This window comes from Mobula hypostoma, chromosome 2, assembly GCF_963921235.1.
Source record: "Mobula hypostoma chromosome 2, sMobHyp1.1, whole genome shotgun sequence".
Classification (NCBI taxonomy): Eukaryota; Metazoa; Chordata; class Chondrichthyes; order Myliobatiformes; family Myliobatidae; genus Mobula; species Mobula hypostoma.
Window position 1 is genome coordinate 83,331,405 of NC_086098.1, and position 12,173 is coordinate 83,343,577.

Here is a 12,173-nt window from a genome sequence, read left to right on the forward strand (position 1 = left end):
AGCAGTTTAATTCAATATTCTATGAAAGGCACTGTGATAGGCATGATGTACATTAATAGACATTTTGCCCAAGAACTTGGTTGTGCTCAGGAACTGTCCAAGGCTACTTTTAATGCCACAGGAGCAATTGATGGTCCACCTCTTCTGTTCCCCACTGGGCACTGCTTAGCTTCTGCACAGCATTTCTCCTGGCAGATTCACAGGAACCCTGTCATCTAGTGAGCTGAATGGTAATGGAATCTGGGTACAGCTCTGTGGACTTCGTATGCCAGTCAACTGGACCCTCACCTTGCTTTAAAACCTGCCTTTAAAAGTGTCACACCCTTTGCTTTGAGGTTATGCAGTGAGGGAAATGAACTATAGACATGTTACACAAAAATGATTCTGGATACCTGAAGCTCCAGTCCTGGAAAATTGACCAGAGCAAGGTATGACTTGATAGAGTAGTACCAGATGATAAAAGGCACAGATTGAGTGGATATCCAGCACCTTTCTTCCCCAAGGCTGAAATGTCTAATAAAAGGCGGTATAATTTAAGGTGATTGGAGGAAAGTATGGGGGGTGGGGATGTCAGGGGTAAGTTTCTTTTTAATGCAGAAAGTTGTGAGTAGGTAGAATACCCTGCCAGGAGTAGCAGCAGAGGTAGAAACATCAAGAACATTTAGGAAACTCTTGGAAAGACACACGGATGATTGAAAAATGAAGAGCTATGGGGAGGGAAGGTGAGATTGATCTTAGAGTAGGTTCAAAGGTCGGCACAATATTGTGGGCCAAAGGGCCTGCACTGTGCTATAACGTTCTATAATCATAGGCATTTAGAACAGTTTAAGTATATTTAACTGATTATGAAACACAAATCGATGAAGATAAATTTTATTTTAAAAACATCTTCAATAGTAAAAATTAATTAAAGGCAAAGTAAAATATAGAAAAAATAAACAAACCATTTAACTTTCTAATCAAGGTACAAGGTTAGGAACAAGAATGTGGCTCAGCGCCAAATCCAATGCCCCATCACCTGAACTCTGACTTCTATATTTCAATGCATTCCTGCCTCTTTCAGAGACAAAATGACACACAAGGAGGATGTTAGCAATTCCATTTGGAGTAACTGGCTAGTGGCAAGTATGCCCTGGTTCTTTTACTTAACACATGTTAACAATTATAGCTGATTACAGAACTAAGAACCTGTCCCATACATGTTTTTTTCTGAAATACATTTTTCATTAACTGATAAAAGCGCTGACAAAATAGACTTAAGGCTTGTTTCTAGAAATTACTACAGAACTGCTTTGAATGTATAATCCTACAATGGCATTCCATTATGATCAACACTAACTACAGATTTAAAAGTTAGATTTTAATTTTTTTTGCGATATCGGAATTTCCCATGATTTCAAAGTTGGTAATGAGCAAGAATGTTTTTTAGTTTGCTGAAATCTACTTCTAATTTAATAGATCATTTGGAATAGTATTCGTGTTTGTGAATACACTCTTTCTGTTCAAATTTAAAATCACATGAATGTTTTCTTTGCATCTACAAATTGATCACAATATTTGTGTTTAAAATCGTGCATAAGCTGGTAGATTAAGGTGCATAAGGTGACCTGATAGAGGTGTATAAGATGATGAGAGGCATTGATTGTGTGGCTAGCCAGAGGCTTTTTCCCAGGGCTGAAATGGCTAACATAAGTGGGCATAAGGTGCTTTGAAATAGGTACAAGGGGAAGTCACAGATAAGTTTTGCACACAGAGAATGGTGGTGTTTGGAATGCACTACCAGCAATGGTAGTAGAGACGATATAATAGGATCTTCTAAGACTCTTAGAGAGGTACATGGAGCTTAGAAAAATAGAGGGCTATGATGTAGGGAAATTCTTGGCAGTTTCTAGAGTAGGTTACATAGTTGGCACAACATTGTGGGCGAAAGGGCCTATAATGTGCTGTAGATTCCTATGTTTCTATGTAAGCTATTTGAGTTATTTTCACTTTCCACTTCGTGTTCTTCAAATGACCGAAGTATCTCATTCTCAGTGTTGCTTTTATTTGTAGTTTGTCTTTAGCACATTGATTTTTTTTCAGTTTTTGTCTGCATATGAAGTGTTTCTCATAGAATTCTAATGTATTTCTTTTTTCTTGTAAATGCCTGCAAAAAATGAATCTTAAGGTAGTATATAGTAACATAGAAACATAGAAAATAGGTGCAGGAGTAGGCCATTTGAGCCTGCACCGCCATTCAGTATGATCATGGCTGATCATCCAACTCAGAACCCTATACCTGCCTTCTCTCCATACCCACTGATCCCTTTAGCCACAAGGGCCATATCTAATTCCCTCTTAAATATAGCCAATGAACTGGCCTCAACTGTTTCCTGTGGCAGAGAATTCCACAGATTCACCATTCTCTGTGTGAAGAAGTTTTTCCTCATCTCGGTCCTAAAAGGCTTCCTCTTTATTCTTAAACTGTGACTCCTCATTCTGGACTTCCCCAACATTGGGAACAATCTTCCTTCATCTAGCCTGTCCAATCCCTTTAGAATCTTATATATTTCAATAAGATTCCCCCTCAATCTTCTAAATTCCAGGGAGTATAAGCCTAGTCGATCCAGTCTTTCATCATATGAAAGTCCTGCCATCCCAGGAATCAATCTGGTGAACCTTCTTTGTACTCCCTCTATGGCAAGAATGTCTTTCCTCAGATTAGGGGACCAAAACTGCACACAAAACTCCAGGTGTGATCTCACCAAGGCCTTGTACAACTGCAGTAGAACCTCCCTGCTCCTGTACTCAAATCCTCTTGCTATGAATGCCAGCATACCATTCGCCTTTTTCACCGCCTGCTGTACCTCCATGCCCACTTTCAATAACTGGTGTGCAATGACACCCAGGTCTCATTGCACCTCTCCTTTTCCTAATCGGCCACCATTCAGATAATAATCTGTTTTCCTGTTCTTGCCACCAAAGTGGATAATCTCACATTTATCCACATTAAATTGCATCTGCCATGAATTTGCTCACTCACCTAACCTATCCAAGTCACCCTGCATCCTCCTCACAGCGAACACTGCTGCCCAGCTTCGTGTCATCCGCAAACTTGGAGATGCTGCATTTAATTCCCTCATCTAAATCATTAATATATATTGTAAACAACTGGGGCCCCAGCACTGAGCCTTGCGGTACCCCACTAGTCACTGCCTGCAATTCTGAAAAGGTCCTGTTTATTCCCACTCTTTGCTTCCTGTCTGCCAACCAATTCTCTATCCACATCAATACCATACCCCCAATACCGTGTGCTTTAAGTTTGCACACTAATCTCCTGTGTGGGACCTTGTCAAAAGCCTTTTGAAAATCCAAATATACCACATCCACTGATTCTCCCCTATCCACGCTACTAGTTACATCCTCAAAAAATTCTAAGATTCATCAGACATGATTTTCCTTTAACAAATCCTTGCTGACTTTGTCCGATGATTTTACCGCTTTCCAGATGTGCTGTTATCACATCTTTGATAACTGACTCTAGCATTTTCCCCACCACTGATGTCAGGCTAACCAGTCTATAGTTCTTTGGTTTCTCCCTCACTCCTTTTTTAAAAAGCGGGGTTATATTAGCCACCCTCCAATTCTCAGGAACTAATCCAGAATCTAAAGAGTTTTGAAAAATTATCACTAACGCATCCACTATTTCTTGGGCTACTTCCTTAAGTACTCTAGGATGCAGACCATCTGGCCCTGGGGAGTTATCTGCCTTTAATCCCTTCAATTTACCTAACACCACTTCCCTACTAACAAGTATTTCCCTCAGTTCCTCCATCTCACTAGACCCTCGGTCCCCTACTATTTCCGGAAGATTATTTATGTCCTCCTTCGTGAAGACAGAACCAAAGTAGTTATTCAATTGGTCTGCCATGTCCTTGTTCCCCATAATCAATTCACCTGTTTCTGACTGTAAGGGACCTACATTTGTATTAACCAATCTTTTTTCTTTTCACATATCTGTAAAAGCTTTTACAGTCAGTTTTTATGTTCCCTGCCAGCTTTCTCTCATAATCTTTTTTCCCTTTCCTAATTAAGCCCTTTGTCCTCCTCTGCTGGACTCTGAATTTCTCCCAGTCCTCAGGTGTGCTGCTTTTTCTGGCTAATTTGTATGTTTCTTCTTTGGAATTGATACTATCCCTAATTTCCCTTGTCAGCCACTGGTGCATTACCTTCCCTGGTTTATTCTTTTGCCAAACTGGGATGAACAATTGTTGTAGTTCATCCATGCGATCTTTAAATGCTTGCCATTGCATATCCACCGTCAACCCTTTAAGTATCATTTGCCAGTCTACCTTAGCTAATTCACATCTCATACCTTCAAAGTTACCCTTCTTTAAGTTCAGAACCTTCGTTTCTGATTAAATGTCACTCTCCATCTTAGTGAAGAATTCCACCATATTATGGTCACTCTTACCCAAGGGGCCTTGCACGACAAGATTGCTAACTAACCCTTCCTCATTGCTCAATACCCAGTCTAGAATGGCCTGCTCGCTAGTTGGTTCCTCGACATGTTGGTTCAGAAAAACATCCCGCATACATTCCAAGAAATCCTCTTCCTCAGCACCCTTACCAATTTGGCTCACCCAATCTATATATAGATTGAAGTCACCCATTATAACTGCTGTTCCTTTATTGCACGCATTTCTAATTTCCTGTTTAATGCCATCCCCAACCTCACTACTACTGTTAGGTGGCCTGTACACAACTCCCACCAGCATTTTCTGCCCCTTAGTGTTATGCAGCTCTACCCATATCGATTCCACATCCTCCAGGCTAATGTCCTTCCTTCCTATTGCATTAATCTCCTCTCTAACCAGCAACGCTACCCCACCTTCTTTTCTTTCATATCTATCCCTCCTGAATATTGAATACTCCTGAATGTTGAGCTCCCATCCTTGGTCACCCTGGAGCCATGTCTCTGTGATCCCAACTATATCATATTCATTAATAACTATCTGCACATTCAATTCATCCACCTTGTTACGAATGCTCCTTGCCTTGACACACAAAGTCTTCAGGCTTGTTTTTACAACACTCTTAGCCCTTATACAATTATGTTGAAAAGTGGCCCTTTTTGATTTTTGCCCTGGATTTGCCTGCCTGCCACCTTTACTTTTCACCTTCCTACTTCTTACTTCTACCCTCATTTTACACCCCTCTGTCTCTCTGCACTTGTTTCCATCCCCCTGCCACATTAGTTTAAATCCTCCTGAACAACAGTAGCAAACGCTCCCCCTCGGACATTGTTTCCAGTCAAGGCCAGGTGCAGACCGTCCTGTTGTATTGGTCCCACCTCCCCCAGAACTGGTTCCAATGCCCCAGAAATTTGAATCCCTCCCCTTTGCACCATTTTTCAAGCCACGTATACATCTGATATAGCCTCCTATTTCTACTCTGACTAGCACGTGGAACTGGTAGTAACCCAGAGATTATTACCTTTGTGGTCCTACTTTTTAGTTTATCTCCTAACTCCCTAAATTCACCTTGTAGGACATCATCCTGTTTTTTACCTATATCATTGGTACCTGTGTGCACCAAGACCACTGGCTGTTCACCCTCCCACTCCAGAATGTCCTGCAGCCGCTCAGAGACATCCTTGACCCTTGCACCATGGAGGCAACTTACCCTCCTGGAGTCTCGTTTGCGGCCGTAGAAATGCCTATGTATTCCCCTTACAATCGAATCCCCTATCACTATAGTTCTCCCACTCCTTTTCCTTCCCTCTTGTGCCGCAGAGCCACCCATGGTGCCATGAACTCGGCTGCTGCTGCCTTTCCCTGATGAGACGTCAGTATCCAAAACAGTATAGCTGTTTAGGAGGGAGATGACCTCAGGGGACTCCTGCGCTACCTGCCCACTGCTACGCTGTCTAGTGGCCACCCATTCCCTTTCTGCCTGTGTAGCCTTTACCTGTGGTGTGGAAAACTCACTGAACGTGCTATTCACGACTTTCTCAGCATCGCAGATGCTCCAGTATATGAATCCAATCGCAGCTCCAGCCGCTCAGTGCGGTCTACCAGAAGCTGCAGCTGGACACATTTCCTGCACACATAGTCATCAGGGACACTGGAAGTATCCCTGATTTCCCACATGCTGCAGGATGAACAAACCACAGGGCCAATCACAGCTGTCATGACCTACCCAATACGTTGCCTCAACTTTTGAAATGTGGACGTGGAACGTTGCCGACTGCCTACGGGGTGGTATGGGCCTCACTGCGAGCAAGCTCCTCCTCGGCCTCCGCTCACTTGAGCCAAAGCCCTTTCACTCTGCTACCACTCACTCTGCTGCCCGCTTCATACTTAATAATTAATTTACTTTGAACTCGATTAAATCTACTTTCAGTCTTCTCTGTTTCAAAGAAAATACATCCAACAGAACTGGTCAGAACTCATAACGATAATTCTCTGGCCCCAATATGCTCATAATTCTCCTTTGTGTTCTCACCAATCACTTCACATCCTTCTTAAACTATACATTGTACAGTCATAATTCCTCTCTTCTTCTAAGCCTTAGACAATGAGGACATATCCCAAATGCAACATACAAAAAATGCTGGAGGAACTCAGCAGGTCAGGCAGCATCCATGGAAATGAGTAAACAGTCGACGTTTTGGATTGAGTCCCTTCATCAGGACTGGAAAGCTAAAAGGTAATATATGAAGTCAGGTGGGTGAGAAAGGTAAAGGCCGGAGAAGAAGGAATCTGATAGAAGAGACAAGTGGACCATGGGAGAAAAGGAAGAAGAAGGGCACCGGCAGGTTTGATGTTGAGGCAGGTTCGATATTGTCATTTGAAGTTAAATTGGATAGCTATATGGACAGGAAAGGAATGGAGGGTTATGGGTTGAGTGCAGGTCGGTGGGACTAGGTGAGAGTAAGAGTTCGGCACAGACTAGAAGGGCCGAGGTGGCCTGTTCCCGTGCTGTAATTATTATATGGTATTATATGGCTATATGGCAGAGGTGGTAGGCAGGTGAGGAAAAGAGCTAAGAGACAAGAGTAGGAAATAGAAGAAAAGGGAAGAAGGGTAAAGGAAAAGGGAATTGTAAAAAGGTACTGGAAAGAGAAATTGATGTTCCTGCCATCAGGTTGGAGGCAAACTAAACGGAATATGAGGTGTTGCTTCTCCACCCTGAAAGTGGCTTTATCGCAGCAGAAGAGCATGCCATGGACCAACATGTCCAAACGGGAATGGGGATAGGAATTAATGGGGATAGGGGTTGGCACCATGAAATTCTGCTTTCGGCCAATAAAGTGGAGGTGCTCATCAAAACGGTCCTCCAATTTATGTCAGGTCTCACCAATGTAGCAGAGGCCACATCAGGAGCGCCGGAAACAATAGACTACCCAGCAGATTTGCAGGTGAAGTGTGGCCTCACCTGGAAGGACTGAATGGAGCTGAGAGAGGACATGAATGGGCAGCGGCAGCATTTCTGTCACTTGCAGGGATATGTGCCAGGTGGGAGATTAGTGGAGAGGGGCAACTGGACAAGGGATTCATGAAGGGAGCAACCCCACAGAAAGTGGAGGGGGGGGGGTAAGGAAGTAAAGATGTGTTTGGCAGTAGGATCGCATTGAAGATGACAGGAGAATAATATGTCAGATGCTGAGACTCATGGGGTGGTAGTTAAGGACAAGAGAAACTCTACTCCTGTTAGGGGAGCAGGAAGATAAGGTGAACTCTGATGTCTGAGAAATGAAGGAGTTGCAAGTGAGGGCAGTATCAATGCTGGAGGAAGGGAAACCTTGTAATTTGAAGAGGGAGGACATCTCTAATGTCCTGGAAAGAAAAGCTTCTTCCTAGGAACAGATGCAACAGAGCAGGAACTCAGAAAAGGGAATAGCATTTTTACAGGAGACAGGGTGAAAAGAGTTATAGTCAAGATAGCATTGGAAATTGGTAGATTTACAGAAGATGTCAGTAGAAAGCATGTCTCCAGAAATGGAGACAGAGAGGTTGAAAAAGGGGAGAGAGGTGTCAGAAATGGGTCAAGTGAAATTAAGGGGCAGGGTGGAAGTTGGAGGCAAACGATGAAATCGATGAGCTCCACATGGGTGCATGAAGCAGCATCAATCCAGTCACCAATGGAGCACAGGAAGAGATGGGGAATATTACCAGGGAAAGCTTTGAACATAGATTAGTTCACATGGCCAACGAAAAGGCAGACATTGCTGAAGCCCATGCAGGTGCTCATGGCTATCCCTTGAGTTTGGATGAACTGTGAGCAGCCAAAGGAGAAATTGCTGAGGATGAGCAGTTCTGCCAGACAGAGGAGGTTGATGGTGGATCTTATTGGTTGGGTCTTATGTCAAGCAAGAAGTAGAGAGCTTTAAGGTTTTCTTGATAGGGTATTGAAGTGTATAGGGGCTGGACATCCATGATGAAAACAACATGGTCAGGGCCAGGGAATTGAAAGTTGTTGAGGAGATCAAGAGCATGTGAAGTTTTGAGGATGTAGGTGGAAAGCATCTCATCTGGAGGGGACAAAATACAGCCAAGATATGTGGACACAAATTCAATGGGGCAGCAGCAGGCAGTGACAATGGGCCTAGTCAGGTTTGTGGGTCTTGGAAAGGAGGTAGAAACAAGCAGTGCAGAGTAAGGCAACTATGAACTTGGTGGCAGTGGATGGGAGATCTCCAGAGATGGTGATGTTAATGATGGTGCAGGAAACAGTGGGCTGTTGGTTCAGAATGGGGTCCTTTTCAAGGAGTAACTGAGAGGTGTCAGAGACCTGCTACTTGACCTCAGCAAGGTACGGGTCAGTCTGCCACACTTACCTCTATATCCCAAATGCCTTCTTACCTACTAGTATTTTCAAGAATTTATGGATATTCAGTACAAGATCTCTGTTTTTCTACATTTTTTCTACCATTTTTACACTTTTTCATCTTGTTTTACCCTTCTCAGGTGCATTATCTCAGACTTCTCCAAACTGAATTCTAAAGTAGCACATTAGGATGATGGGAAGAGAGGTACAAGCAGGGCAAAGCAATACAAATGAATGGTAGGATATTTACTAATCCATTTTAACAGCTCAACACATATGCACACCTATTTCATTAGAGTGTTCCATTCAAATGAAAACAGAATAAAATAACTGCCATTACACCTACAGTATAACCAGAAGAACAACAGTTCGTCTTGTGTTCTCATCTAGCCACTTCCAGAGAAGGTAAACACATTGTACCTAGCATTTCAGAGATCTAAAGAATGAAAATTCTCCTATAATTATACCAATGAATTTTAACAAAATATTCTGCTGCAAAGCATGTATTTGGCCCAGTAATTTGTGACTTCTTGTTTCTTTGCTGAAAATTGTTGCAAAGGTTTTAAAAGCAGCTGCATTTATAAATGGTTTATATTGAGAAGAAATATGTAACCACATTTTATACCTCTTTATTTATATGTTCCAATTACAGAAGTTTAAAAATAAGCAACTGGAAAATTGCTATCAAAAAGCAATTGGAACTTACCAAAGAGCCTTTCTTCCTGTTCCAGTTCAGTTTTCAATTTGTTGTAATCATCCTTGATAGCCTCCAGCTGCTGACCATTTCTAATAATTAAACACTGCAAGTTGCTGATAATTTCTTCAAGTCTACCTTTATCAGATGTCAAACATTTAATCTCCTCAGCACAATCCTTTGCAGTTGAAAATTCATTGCCTGCAGAAACGAAAGCACCCAGAATTCAGTGTTAATAATTAAACTCAAGAAACAAAACTATCTTCCAATTGACGATGATATATTAGTATACTTTATTCCAAATGCAAGTTCGTGCAATGTTTCAGAGCCGAAAAGATTGTTTTGAGGCCAGGATAACCAGAAGTGTGCAATGCACCATGGAGAGCATTCTGACTGGCTGCAATACTAGGAGAAGGCTCCAATGCAAAGCAAAAATTAGTGGGAAGATAGAGGATTGGGAAGTTTTTAAAAATGTACAAAGAGCAACTAAAAAAAGCATTAGAAGGGAAAAGATGAAATATGAAAGCAAGCTAGCAAATAATATCAAAGTGGATAGTAATTTTTCCAAGCATGTTAAAAATAAAAGAGAAATGAGAGTGGATATAGAACCACCATAAAATGAGGCAGGAGAAATAACGGGGGGCAAGGAGATGCCTGATGAACTAAATGCGTATTTTGTGTCAGTCTTCACTGTGGAAGACACTAGCAGTATGCCTGATGTTGTAGTGTGTGAAGGAAGAGAAGTAGGTGCAGTTACTGTTACAAGACAGAAGGTGCTCAAAAAGCTGAAAGACCTAAAGGGACACAAGTCACTCAGACAAGAGAAACTGCACCAAAAGGTTCTGAAAGAGGTAGTGTTAGAGATTGTGGTGGCATTAGAAATGATCTTTCAAAAATCATTGGATTTTAGCATGGTACCAGAGGACTGGAAAATTGCAAATGTCACTCCACTCTATAAAAAAGGAGGAAGGCAGCAGAAATGAAATTATAGACCAGCTAGCCTGACCTCAGTAGTTGGGATAGTACAAAGTCAGCATGGTGTCCTTCAAGGAAAATCCTGCCTGACTAACCTGTTGGTGTTCTTTGAGAGTACAAGTAGGATAGATAAAGGGGATGCAGTGGATGTTGTATATTAGGACTTTTAGAAGGCCTTTGACAAGGTGCCACACATGAGGCTGCTTACCAAGTTAAGAGCCCATGGTATTACAAGAAAGTTACTAATGTGGTTAGAGCATTGGCTGATTGGTAGGAGGCAGCAAGAGAGAATAAAAGGATCCTTTTCTGGTTGGCTGCCAGTGACTAGTGGTGTTCTGTGGGGGTCAGTGTTGGGACCACTTCTTTTATGCTGTATATAAATGATTTAGATGATGGAATAGATGGGTTTGTTGCCAAGTTTGCAGATGATATGAAGATTGGTGAAGTGGCAGGTAGTGTTGAGGAAACAGGTAGGATGAGAAAGGACTTAAGACAGATTCCTGGATTTTCTCCACGTCTGGAAAATTTATTTCTACCATCAAAGTGCATGACCATGCATTTTCCAACATTGTATTTCATTTGCCACTTTCTTGTCCATTCTCCTAAATGGGGAGAAAATCCAGAAATCTGAAATGCAGAGGGACTTGGGAGTCCTCTGGCAAAGCACCCTGAAGATTAACTTGCCGGTTGAGTCAGTGGTGAGGAAGGCAAATGCCATGTTAGCATTCATTTCAAGAGGTCTAGAATACGGGAGCAAGGATATGATACTGAGGCTTTATAAGGCACTGGTGAGGCCTCACCTTGAGTATCGTGAACAATTTTGGGCCCCTCATCTTAGAACAGATGTGTTGACATTAGAGAGGGTCTACAGGAGGTTCACAAGGATGATTCCAGGAATGAAAGGGTTATCATACGAGGAACGTTTGATGGCTCTCGGTCTGTACTCACTGAAATTCAGAAGGATGAGGGGGGATCTCATTGAAATCTTTCGAATATTGAAAGGTCTTGACAGAGTAGATGTGGAAAGGTTCTTTCCTATGGTGGGAGAGTCTAGGACAAGAGGGCACAGCTCAGGATAGAGGGGTGCCCTTTCAAAACAGAGATGCGGAGAAATTTCTTTAGCCAAAGGGTGGTGAATTTGCGTAAGTTGTTGCCACATGCAGCTGTGGAGGCCAGGTCAGTGGGTGTATTTAAGGCAGAGATTGAGATTGATAGGTTCTTAAATGGATATGGCATCAAAGGTTACGGGGAGAAGGTCGGGAACTGGGGTTGAGGAGGACATAGAAAAAAAAGGATCAGACATGATGGAATGGTGGAGCAGACTCGATGGGCCAGATGGCCTAATTCTTATGGACTTACAAGAGGGTGCAAAGGGTCGTACTCTCAGCCATTTTCATCAGGAGTCCAAACCTCCCCACCATCAAAGACATCTTCATAAGATGACGCCTCAAGAAGGTGGTTTCCATCATTACGGACTTCACCATCTGGAACATGCCCTTTTTTCATTACTACCACCAGAGCCTGAAGACCCACATTCAACATTCTAGGGGCAGTTTCTTCCCCTCCACTATCAGACTTCTGAACAGTCCACAAACCTACAAACATTACCTCACTATTTCTCTTTTGCACGATTTATTTGTCTTATTTTATTACTATAACAGTGATTTTTATGTCTTGTTGCCACAAAAACAAC

The 12,173-nt window shown here is 42.3% G+C and overlaps 1 protein-coding gene across 6 annotated transcripts in view; it reads right to left on the reverse strand.

Moving 5' to 3' along the window:
• disc1 (DISC1 scaffold protein) overlaps positions 1-12,173 on the reverse strand; it is a 208,166-nt gene that overhangs the window by 132,487 nt on the left and 63,506 nt on the right. For all 6 annotated transcript variants that reach the window (XR_010016778.1, XR_010016777.1, XR_010016779.1 and 3 more), the window contains exon 9: positions 9,518-9,706. Coding sequence is in view for 2 of the 6 variants with exons in the window: in XM_063039416.1 (XP_062895486.1) it covers positions 9,518-9,706 (189 nt within the window). In the remaining 4 variants the exon portion in view is untranslated. The remainder of the gene's footprint in view (positions 1-9,517; positions 9,707-12,173) is intronic.